At 38.7% G+C, this 12,380-nt stretch overlaps 1 protein-coding gene across 1 annotated transcript in view; it reads left to right on the top strand.

Moving 5' to 3' along the window:
- The window catches only part of LOC135721401 (E3 ubiquitin-protein ligase UHRF2-like), a 29,902-nt gene extending 18,069 nt beyond the window's left edge, over positions 1–11,833 (top strand). Inside the window, exons 4-16 of the mRNA XM_065243602.2 lie at positions 235–453; positions 975–1,084; positions 3,074–3,260; positions 4,310–4,433; positions 5,910–6,017; positions 6,628–6,732; positions 6,836–6,942; positions 7,037–7,199; positions 7,303–7,440; positions 8,387–8,609; positions 9,625–9,776; positions 9,933–10,031; positions 10,358–11,833. Of these exons, the coding sequence (XP_065099674.1) occupies positions 235–453; positions 975–1,084; positions 3,074–3,260; positions 4,310–4,433; positions 5,910–6,017; positions 6,628–6,732; positions 6,836–6,942; positions 7,037–7,199; positions 7,303–7,440; positions 8,387–8,609; positions 9,625–9,776; positions 9,933–10,031; positions 10,358–10,504 (1,882 nt within the window). The 3' untranslated portion in view covers positions 10,505–11,833. The remainder of the gene's footprint in view (positions 1–234; positions 454–974; positions 1,085–3,073; positions 3,261–4,309; positions 4,434–5,909; positions 6,018–6,627; positions 6,733–6,835; positions 6,943–7,036; positions 7,200–7,302; positions 7,441–8,386; positions 8,610–9,624; positions 9,777–9,932; positions 10,032–10,357) is intronic.
- The last annotated feature ends 547 nt before the right edge of the window (positions 11,834–12,380 follow it).

Here is a 12,380-nt window from a genome sequence, read left to right as displayed (position 1 = left end):
ACACAATACATTCAGTATTTATCTGTCAGTGGTTTATAAATGATTTTCTGTAACTGTAATATCAAATATTCATTTAAATGTATTTTCTGAGCTGTCAGTATTTATTAACCGCTAGTGATGATCAGATCTATTAAAGGATGTTAAGAGTTTTGTCTGTATGATAACTCAGTTAACAGATGCTAGTACTGATGATGATGATGATGATGATGATGATCTGTTGGTTTGTGTCTGCAGTTATCCAGAGAACGGTGTGGTGGCGATGACTCTGAATGACGTCCGGCCGCGGGCCAGAACTCTGTTGAAGTTTGATCAGCTGAAGGTCGGTGATGTTGTGATGGTGAATTATAACCTGGAGCTGCCGGAGGAGAGAGGATTCTGGTACGACGCTGAGATCACATCACTGAATGACATCTCACGCACCAATAAAGAGATCCACATGAAGATCTTATTGGGGTAATGATTCATTATGACACAATGATTGCAGACATGTTTTTTTGTAAATGCACTTTTGGGTGGTTTCCTGGATAGGGATTAGCTAAAGCCAGGACTAGGTCTCACTTTAATTAGGAAATATAACTAGTTTTAGCAAACATGCCTAACTAAAACAGTACTTTAAGGCAAAACAGAGGGTACTAATGTATTTTAAGATATGTCAGTGCAAGTTGTTTTCGGTTTGGACAGCTCTTACATTTATTTTATTCTAATCCCTGTTCGGGAAACCGCCCATTTAAGTTCAAGATTATCCTACATTTGATCTCATCAGCCATAAATCTAACAAAATATAGTAACAGTGATGTTTAAGAAAATTAAACCATTTCAAAACGTAGCCAAGAAATTAGTAGAATCCAGAAAGATGTTTTTAATAAATTGATTTATAAAGAATTAATCACAGAAAATCTTAACATTATCTTGCTGTTTGTTTGTGACAGTATGATGTCACTGTAGCCTCATGCTCTGATTGGCTGTGTTTTTAGAGGCCCTGGAGATGTGATTGGTGACTGTAAGCTGACATTTCTTGATGAGATTTACAAGATAGAAAAACCAGGAGCACCAGCGCTATCTGCTGCAGATGGACCCTTCAAACGTAGGACCTTGGACACACACACACACACACACACACACGCACACACACACACACATACACACACACAAACACACACATTTGTTCTAATTGGGCTATAATCTTAGGCTACGTTCGCATGGTACCATAATTCGGTTGTCAAACCCATATTTGAGTCTTTAAGATGGTTGAGTTCACACGCGGTTCAGTTATTTATGGGTCTGACAGGCGCATTCTATAACCGACCTCACACCCATACATTTTTAGGTTTCATGACCGCATTTACAGTGAAGCTATACTGTGTGAATCGCACTGGACAACTAGTTGTCTGTCAAGTCATCTGTTAATCTGTGTTAAGATGAAGGATTAAGTTCAGTGGTTGTTGGTATTTGGGCTGTGAATAATCATTGGGATGCAAAGCACAAACAAACGCTGGTTAATAAAAGTTCAAATTTTCTTAAATATAAGTGAGTTTGTATTTATTTAATTATTTTTATCAATTAAGTTTTATTGAAAAATAGATTTAAAAAAAAAAGGATTGCAATCTTACAGAATCTTACCAAAAAAAAAAAAAAAAAAAAAACAATAAACAAACAAACAAACAAAAAAACTTCCCAGACCTGTTTACATTAAATTGTAAAATATGGTGAAAATTTGAAAATATGACAACAATAAAAGATGCATTAGTCCATAGAGTTCCCATCAAGATAACAGAGAAAAGAACACCAGATTTTGTCAAACTGCTCAATTTTCCCATTCAAACAGTAGCGAATTTTTTCCAAGTGTAAAGTGGAAGTCATCTCTCCAAGCCATAACTTGACTGTAGGCACCTCCTTCTTCTTCCAGAACAACAGTAGTAGTTTTTTTGCTGTAGTTAAACTGTATGCAAGTAGTTTGTGTTGTCCTCTTGTTAATGAACGTATATGTTCAGAAAGTCCCAGGACGATTAATACTGGGTCAGGCTGCATTTTTACCCTAAAAATTTCTGAAAGAACATTAAAAATTCCATTCCAATAACTCTGTATACTTGAGCAAAAAATAAAACTATGAGACAAGTCTGCATCAGCCGAATTACATTTTTCACAAAGAGGTGAAACATTCGGGAAAATTCTGTGCAGTTTCTTTTTTGAATAATGTAGTCTGTGAATGACCTTAAACTGAATTAGGCAGTGTCTAGTATTGATAGAATGATCATTAATATCCTTTAAACTCTCTTGCCATAATTCCTCAGAAATTTCTACTCCAAATTCTTTCTCCCATTCTTCCTTAAGAAATCTAGTAGTGGGAGAGTTAAAAGATTGCAGCAGATCATAAATTATCGCTAAGGCTTTTTTACTTCCTTTACTTTGATCAACACACTTATCAATAATTGAGGGTGAAGTATTTTCCAAGTATTTATTTAATTATTGGTGGGTTTTTATTAAGATAGTATTGAACCACAAACTAAGCATTTGTTTTAAAGTAAGGAGGAAATCCAGAATGTATTATTGTAACAACGCATGTATATCACTTTCATATCATAAAGGATTCTTTCTTTTGTTAATAATAAATCATGTTAATACTCATCAAGGTCTGAAGTTGAAGATCATCCCTGAAGACTCAATACGTTTTATTTATATTTTGACATTTAAATATGTTTCATTATTAAAAAACTGAACAAATCTTTTTATTAAAGGCTGTTAATGAGTAAAACTGTGCTGTAATAATGTGTGGTTTTACACTTTTAAAAGTACACTTCTTCACATGAATACCCTGATGTAGTGCCTTATTTAGATATAATAAGTGAAAAGTCTAAGAGAGAATGTTTTGTTAATGTTTTTATACAATTAGTCGATTCATCAAAAAAATGACAATCATTGTTAGTTGCAGCCCTAAATTTATCTAATATCTAGTTATTAATTTACCAGTTTTCTGTGATTTCTTTCATGTAAAGCTGCTTCGAAACAATGTATAAAATTGACTTGATATAAAATGTGACCTCACTAATATTGTGTGTGTGTTTGTGTGTTTCAGGTAAGAGCGGTCCGGAGTGTAAACACTGTAAGGCAGATCCAGATGTTGAGTGTCGCTTCTGTTCATGTTGTGTTTGTGGAGGCAAACAAGACGCTCACATGCAGTTATTGTGTGACGAGTGTAACATGGCCTTTCACATTTACTGTCTGAATCCACCGCTGTCTGCTATACCAGAGGACGAGGACTGGTGAGGACACACAACATATATGTACAGTATATAAAAACACACACACAACATAGAAACAAACTGTGTTCTGGATTTTTTTATCTACATTATATTCACAGTCATCTGCAATCACAATTTTCACCTTCTTTAAAGGGGACAGAGAATGAAAACCCATTTTTACCTTGTCTTTGTTGAATAATGGTAGTCTACCTGCATTCACAAACATACAAAAAGTGCTAAACATGCTAAACATCTCAGTCTCATAGAAATTCCTCTTTTAAAAATGTCAGCCAGAAAACGGCCCAATCTGAAAAAATGATGCTTATGACATCACAGGCATCTCACTGCCCCTCCACTATAAAATAATTGGCTACATTTTTTAAGTGGCAGCAAAGTCAGCCAATCAGTAATGAGATTGCAAGTTAAGCCAGTAGGGGGAGCCAAATAGGGGCAAAACCACTTGTTTAAAATCCCCCACACTAATAGAGCTATCTGAGAGAGGTTTTTAGGAAGCTTCTAAGGAATTACAGACCCAAACAAAAAACATTTTGTCTACATGTCACATCACAGAACAAGGATAAGTACTCCATTCAATTATTCTATGTCACCTTTAAACAAATCTACCCCACAGATGATTTATTATAAGATGTTAAAATTGACACTTTGTAGGTGTAAACAAAAATGTATTGTTCTTGTGTGTCCTTTAAAATGCAAATGAGCTGATCTCTGCACTAAATGTCAGTGCCATGGTTGGATAGTGCAGATTAAGGGGCGGGATTATTATAATAAGATCCCCTTCTGACATCACAAGCTTGTGCTTGCAGAGAATGGTTTACCAAAACTAAGTTACTGGCTTGATCTTTTTTTCACAAGCACTGGGGACCAAATTATAGCACTTAAACATGAACAAGTCAGATTTTCATCATATGTTAAAAAACAAAGGCACTGTAACTGTAATGACAAAATCTGTCAACATAATCACAATATGATTCATAATACAAACAATACTGCAGTATATATATTGTTAGTAAGCATTATAAATATATATATATTTGTGTGTGTGTGCGCAGGTATTGTCCCACCTGTAAGAACGACAGCAGTGAGGTTGTACAAGCCGGTGAGAAACTCAAAACCAGTAAGAAAAAAGCCAAGATGCCGTCAGCCACTACAGAGAGCCACAGAGACTGGGGCAAGGTTTGACTACACACACACACACACACACGCACACACACACACACACACACACACACACACACACAAACACACACACATTCTGGTTTCCATGTTTTGTGGGGACATTCCATAGACATCTCAGACCCCAACCATCACAGAAAACTTTCTGCTACTTCACATTTTCAATAAACATCATTCTGTTTGATTTATGTAAGGGATAATCCACGGCCAGCCATGCATTAAAGGGTTTTAATGCACGACGTAGAGGCGAAGAACCACCCGACGCGTAGCGGAGGGTGGTTGCCTCTGCGAAGTGCATTAAAACCCTTTAATGCATGGCTAGCCGTGGATTATCCCGCTTATACCTTGGTTATTTGCCAAGTTAAAGCTGTAATTAATGTTTACAGTGTAATTTTAACCGACAGGTAAAAAATGACGGTCATCTTCTTAAGTTAAGGCTCGCACTCCGTCCACTTTAAATAAAGTAGTGCCATTGTATTGCATTTATTTAAATGAATTATCATATTTATTTAAATTCATTAAATAATTTATGAATGACAGCCAACACTGACAGTGACAAGGCAATCTTTATTTGTACTAATCATTTATTTAAATGAATTATGTAAAGTGTGAAATAAAACCGACGTCTCTAACCACGATTACTATATAAGGACACATTACATTTATTGAAATGGATTAAATTAAATGAAAACAAAAATCAAACAGTTGGAAATCTTTCTCTCGCTCTCTCTGCAAGTGTAACTGTGTTACTATGGTTACCAATGTTTATAGTAGTGGATTAATTTCTAACTTTAATCAAACTGACTGGAACTACCTGTGCGTTAAACGGTTTTAATGCACACCTTCCAGCCAATCAGAATCGAGTATTTAAACAGACCATGGTATAAAAGCTTATTTCCTCATGAGGACATCAAAATGTCCCCACAAGGTCACAAAAACACTGGTATTCCTATCTTTGTGGGGATAATTGGTCCCCACAACGTGATAATTACCAGGTACACACACACACACACACACACACACACACACACATGTTTGTGTAATCTGGTGCTGTCCACTGCTGACTGTGAAATTAAAGGTGTCAACGAATGCATTGTAATCTGTTAAATTGTTCTCTGATATCTACATAGAGTTTGGTAAATTTGTGTTTTTTTTTTCAGTATGGACCTGCAAAACCTAAACACTAACATCAATAGTAGAACTTCAGCATTTAGTGCTATCTAGCATATAGCATTAACTTGCATATAGCGCTAACTCAGCAGTCACAACTTTGTTTTTCATTGTAACAACATTGTATTTAATTTAATGTTAGGGGCGTACATCTGGACTGTGACGTCACAGTTGGTGTTATGTTGAGATTGGTCTGTCATTAAAAACTTAAAGCTGTTGTTTATTTCTTCACACTGTTAGTATTGAGTGTTAGGATTGAACACAGTGAAGTGTGTCTGTGTGTGTTTGTGTGTGTTTGTGTTTTAGGGAATGGCTTGTGTGGGCCGTACTAAAGAATGCACAATCGTCCCCTCCAATCATTATGGTCCGGTCCCTGGTGTTCCTGTCGGAACGACGTGGAAGTTTCGTGTTCAGGTGAGCGGGTTTGCTGATGTAGGGTCATGTGATCGTGTAGGGGGCAGAGTTAGGGGCCAGTCACACCAATAGCGTTTATGGCAGTTGCAGGCGCCTTTTTTGAATGATATTCTATGGGCAGGGCGCGTTTGCGCGCTGTTTATGCGCGCCGAGCGCCTTGCTGTTTTTTGCCGCCTGCCGCGCACGCGTTTTTGAAGGAGCGCTGAGAGCGGAGAAGCGCCCGACGTCATTCGTGTCTTTCCATTGTCCAATCGAATGAGGGGAGAGGCGGGCCTTACGTTGTGGTGAGTGAAGTTTACAGTTGCTTTGAAGAACCGGACACCACTCGCTCACTCTCTCCTGTGTGTTTGTGCACCTCTCACCCTCAAACAAGGTCAGAGCAAGCGTCCTCTTTTTAAAGTTTCTGCTGATATGACAGTTAACAGCAAAAGGGCGCTCAAGCTTCAATATTTGATTGACAAGACAGCTGACTCGGTGGTTGCTTAGCAATATGAAAAGCCGCGTCGCACTGCTCTTTTTTTTAAAAAGGCAGTGCGTCGCGCCTTGCGTTTGCAAGCGTTTAAAGCGCTTTTGGTGTGACTGAAGCCTTAAACTGTTTTTTTCCTCTCAGGTGAGTGAGGCGGGCGTTCACAGGCCTCACGTGGGTGGAATACACGGTCGCAGTAATGACGGCTCGTACTCGCTGGTGCTCGCTGGAGGATTTGAGGATGAAGTTGTGAGTAACCATATGCTGTATACACGTACATGATATACAGAAACTATAGATCTCTAGTTAACTAGTTATTGTCCACTAGCTTTGATTGTTGTGATGGTTTTAGGACCGGGGCGATGAGTTCACCTACACGGGTAGTGGAGGTCGAGACCTGTCGGGTAACAAGCGAATCGGAGAGCATTCATTTGATCAGACTCTCACACACATGAACAGGTGATCATATCTTCATCATCATCACCTCTGACATTTAATTTATAGACGTTTGGAAATCTTACATGTGTGGTTAATGTGACGGATCATCTCTCAGGGCTCTTGCGCTGAACTGTGACGCACCCCTGAATGATAAAAATGGGGCGGAGTCTCGTAACTGGCGGGCAGGTAAACCGGTGAGAGTTATCCGCAGCTCGAAAGGCCGACGCATCAGCAAGTATGCACCTGAAGAGGGCAACCGATACGATGGCATTTATAAGGTACACAAACAATTCTATTCAAATATACTGGATGGATTTGATTGATTGATTGATAAGTGGATGGATGGATAGTGTGTATTGTTGAGTATATGTTGTGTTGTAGGTGGTGAAGTATTGGCCTGAGATTGGTAAGTGTGGATTTCTGGTGTGGAGGTATCTGCTGAGACGAGATGATGTTGAACCAGCACCCTGGACTCCTGAAGGAATAGAACGAAGCAAAAAACTGGGCCTAAAAGTCCAGGTGAGGACCTGAAACAGGTATGACGTGTGTGAGCGTGTGGGTGGCATCTGATGACTTCCTGTGGGTTTATCATATGATTATTACACAATACATTTGGACTTATTCCAAAGTTAACACTGTCATATAATCAAACTTTATACAGGGATCCCATGGGTCCTTGAAATCCTTGAAAGTTTGTGAATCTGAAAAAATGTAAGGCCCTGGGAAGTTTTTGAAAATATACATACATAGATACAGGTCATTGAAAGTGCTTGAATCTATTTTATGCAAGATGTTTTCTGATAAAATCCATATTATTCCCTGTGTAGTGTAGGATAATATCATAAAATTTCTAGCCTTTTAAGCACACGTGCTAACCTGTTCGCTTTAAATGCTTATATCTTCTGTATGTGAATGTTGATTCATACCAAAATGCTTTTTTCATAGTTGTGTTTGACACATGAAAACGTCTCGGGTTACGTATGTAACTGTTGTTCCCTGAGAAGGGAACGAGACGCTGCGTCTCCCTTGCCATACTCCCTGTGTCCCTGTAACGCCGTCTTTGGCAATATTTCAGATAGCGATATACTTCCTGGCTCCCGCGTCACCCTGTCTTTGTCGTTAAGCCTCACCATTGGTTGAATTTGATATACACATTCATACGCACTTAGCCCTGGAGGCGTCCCCAAAGTGTCACCGCAGTGACGCAGCGCGAGTTCCCTCAAAAAAGGAACTGTAACAATGTATCTTAAAAGATAACACGATGTAACCTTGCTCTCACTTGAAATGTGTCCTCACATTTAGTCCTTGAATTTGAGGGTATTGGACCTGAAAAGTCCTTGAAACGTCCTTGAATTTGAAGTTAAGGAGTGGGAACCCTGTTTATAAAACACCACTATTCATTCAAATGATAGAGCAGTCTGTGAAGTGTTTCATCAATCTAGTAACGTCCGTCTGTCTGCTTCAGTATCCTCCTGGGTATCAAGAAGCGATGGCCAATAAGACAAAGAAAGAAGCGAGTGCCCGAGGAGGTGGCGGATCTACGCGGGGCAGGAAAAGAGGTCGACCGAGATCCACACGAGGACAAAGGAACGCTCGAGAGAAAGAGGAGAAGCCGGCGGTGAACGTGGAGGAAGAAGATCATCATCAGAGTAACAGCAGTCCAGACAGAGCCGAGGAAAACCTCACAGGTACAGAAAAATATTACACATACTCCATACTTTCAATATTAACTCCAAACTTGGCCAATATCTGTAATGCTGCGTTCAGACCAGCCGCTGTAGAGGGGTCAAGCGCGACTGATTTCAATGTGAAGTCAATGTGAAGACACGTTTAGGTGCGTCTGGAGGTCTCGCGGCACAAATGAGCCGTTTAGCGTGGTGCAGTATACGCAATTCCGCCTCATTCACACGTCTTGTTCGAGCGCATGGAGAGTTGCCGCGGGGAAAAACGCAAGCTGAAAAAAATTGAACTTTGGCAGAAAAACGCACCGCGTTAACCAATCAGGAGCTTGCTCTAGTAGTGATGTGATTACAGAAAGCAAATGGAGTCGCAAAGCCCCTCCAATGATGCAAATTTCTGCGTGAATGTCTCTGTGACTAGATTTTTATGTGCGAATGAAGAGAGTAAAAAAAAGTTCAAGTGGCAAAGTAGTTGCGGTATACACGAATTTGATGCCTCAAACGCGGCTGGTGTGAACCCACAGTAACAGGGTTTCCACAGGTCATGATTTTCCTGAATATTATGGAATTTTAAGTTATTTTCCAGATTTTTCCAGAATTTTATATTTTTTTCATCAAAATGTCATTTTTCTGTACCATTTTTTTTACACACTTTGTGTATTGTTATAGAGTGACGCAGGGATGACATTTTTTTTTAGGCCAACCTGAAAGTTAGGGGGACACTCATTCTTAAAAATAAAGGTGCATCCCATAGCACACATGTGTCAAATACAAGAAACGCTACACATTTAAATCTGGCTCACGCAATGATACAATTTTTGATCTTGGCCCGCTTCCATTCTGTTCATGTCAGGTGTGAATTTGTATTAGCCAACTTATTTATGACCCTAAAGAATAAGATTTAATGTAAGATTATTTTATTATGGTTTATTCAGTCTTGTATGTGTCGAAAAAAAACAACAAAAAATTTAACTTGACGGGCAGAAATATCATGAGATTTAGAAGATTCATCTGTGTGTGTCAGGTGTGTGTGAGGAGCAGGAGGAGCCACAGGTGAAGCGCTCAAAGGATGTGGAAGCGTTTGTTCTGTCAGAGGAACAGCGGAGTCTCATACAAGAAGATGAACCCAACAGGAAACTCTGGGATGAAGCTCTGAGCTTCCTCGTGGAGGGACCGGTACACAACCACACACACACATTACACATGTACCATACACACACACTGCTTTCTTAGCTTAGCTCACTGTATCAGGCCTGCACACATTTGCCCTGACTGTCAGGATAATGCAGTTGCCATGGATACCGTCATGCATCACTTCCTGTTCTCCTGCAGAACTTCCTGCGTAAGGTGGAGCAGATGTTCATGTGCGTCTGCTGTCAGGAGTTATCCTACCAGCCAATCACCACTGAGTGCTCACACAACGTCTGCAAGGTGAGCACACATGAGTGACACCTGTCAATCAAACTCCTTCATACCTAAAACACAACACAGAACAGCCAAAATGAGAGGAAATCTTCATCTGTCAGAGGTTTTATAAATACAGCGATTTAGATAAAACACATGATGTAAAGCTAGTGTGTGTCAGTGTTTGTGAGGAAGATCAGTTAATTAATTGCGAAATGTCCTCACAGAAAGCTCATGTGATGTGACTTTAGGAGAGTTGTGTAGCTCACGAGCTGTTTGAAATCATCTTTAGTGTTTTTGTATCTGTCTGTAATGCCTTTCTGTTCTCTTTTACGTCTCATCTCTGACTCCAGACCTGTCTGCAGAGGTCGTTTCGAGCCGAAGTGTTCACCTGCCCCGCCTGCCGCCACGACCTGGGCAAAGATTATCCCATGACCCTCAATAAAAACCTACAGCTGCTCCTGGATCAGTTTTTCCCTGGTTACAGTAAAGGACGATGAGTTTAAGAGTGAATATGGACATGAATCTGCTCTACGCACAGCAGCGATGCTTTCACACGCACTTCATCTCAAACGCCAGCCTGACGTTTGTATTCAACTAACCATGACACAATCCTGTCCGAAAACATTAGTTTACTGGATTACCACGTAGCAAATTCTGCCTTAAAAATGGTAAAATAGAAGTTAACATGAGTTTAGTTAACAGAATCTGCCAAATGGATAAAGAATGAAACTAGAATCTGGCTCGTTTTTCAGCCCAAAATGAAAATATATTTTGATTCAGAGCATCTTACCTCACATTATCATTACCATTAATGTGTCTGCAGATTTTATTTGATGTTTTATTTGTTATTACTGTATTAGAGTATTTCATCTGTTACAGTATGAAAATACTGTAATATCAGATGTAACTAAATTAAAATCTACTAGTAAAGCTAGTACAACAAATACTGCAATGTGTAAATACTTTAATATGTTTTAATTGTTAATATGCATAAATGCAATTGAAATAATATATTGAATTTGCATTACAGTAATGACAATGTGAAGGTAAAATGTGGTTAAATGTAAAGTTTCATTGTCACACATGTTCTAGAGAGGTAAACTCAATAATAATGGGCGGTCAGATGATGTTTTTTTAATTGTTCTGCATTTTGATTTGCTGGTTTAATGAGAACCCTTAAACCTACAGGACAGATGAGATGAAGTGAAATCACTCCAGATCTTCCTGTTAATGTACAAGTTTCCACTGATGTGGAATGGGATCAATCACAGTAGAACTGGACCCTGTTCATTATGGGATAGAGCACACGTGTCACTTCCTGTTCAACCCCTTCGGTCGTCTGTTGCTCGGCTCGTTCGTCTTATTTTGTGGTGATGTCTTTTTTCTTGCAAATGTAAAGCGTTTAATGATTATACCGCAATCTGTGAAGTGTGTCGCTCTCTGTTTTTCTTCCGTTTAGTTTCTCTGTGATTTTTGGCTGTTCTCTCTCTCTTCTGCGTTTTCTCAATCTCTCGCTCTACTCATCTGCTTTGACTTCAATGTTGGTGTGTTAGGGTTTTATTGCACTTACTAAAGACCACAAGAGATATTTTGTAAGCAGGAGACTGTCGATGGTTAAACCTGATGATGGTGTGTTTGCTGATGGAGGTTGTTGATTTATTTTCCTCTTATTATTTCGTTTCTGCTCTTCCATCGTTCAGCTTTTTAAATGTGGCAAATTTGACCTGCTGTCCTAGCAGAAACAATGCTTTGAATTGTGATTCCAAATTTTATACATGGTATAATACTTGTTATGTACTTATTAAATATTTTGATTCCAGAAACAATGTGTGGTTTTTCATATCTCAAAAGATAAAACTTAAGTTTCTTGAAGGTATCGATTTAAAATGATAAATGTAAACAAGAGATCACAGGGAGGATTAGAAGAGAAATGTTTGAGTTCATATTGAGATTTTGGACATCTATAGACTTTAGTTTCTTGGCATGGTTTGCAACCATTGAAATATCAGCTGATCTCCTACACATGATAAGATTACTGGAGTATCTTTCTATGCATTAAGCAGAAGACTTGATTAGATCTCTTTAATGTATTTAGATGGTGATTTCTTTGACTAGTTGTCAAACCCCTGTCTGTATGTCTGACAGAGTAACATCCAACTTTTTACAACAGATTACAATTTGATAAATCAATTATTTGCATCTTATAAAAGTTCATAAATAGCATTTGCATGCTTTAGTGCCTTATGTCAGTGATTCTCAGACTGTTAATGACATTTTATAAAATGCATTCATTTATCATAAATTCTATGCAATTAAAACAAAAAACAAAGATAAAAGCTATAAACCAACATCACTCCATTGTATCATTTAACA

Source organism: Paramisgurnus dabryanus, chromosome 18 (assembly GCF_030506205.2).
Source record: "Paramisgurnus dabryanus chromosome 18, PD_genome_1.1, whole genome shotgun sequence".
Classification (NCBI taxonomy): Eukaryota; Metazoa; Chordata; class Actinopteri; order Cypriniformes; family Cobitidae; genus Paramisgurnus; species Paramisgurnus dabryanus.
The sequence above is the reverse complement of the archived record's forward strand: the minus strand, read 5'-3'. Positions and strand labels throughout refer to the sequence as shown.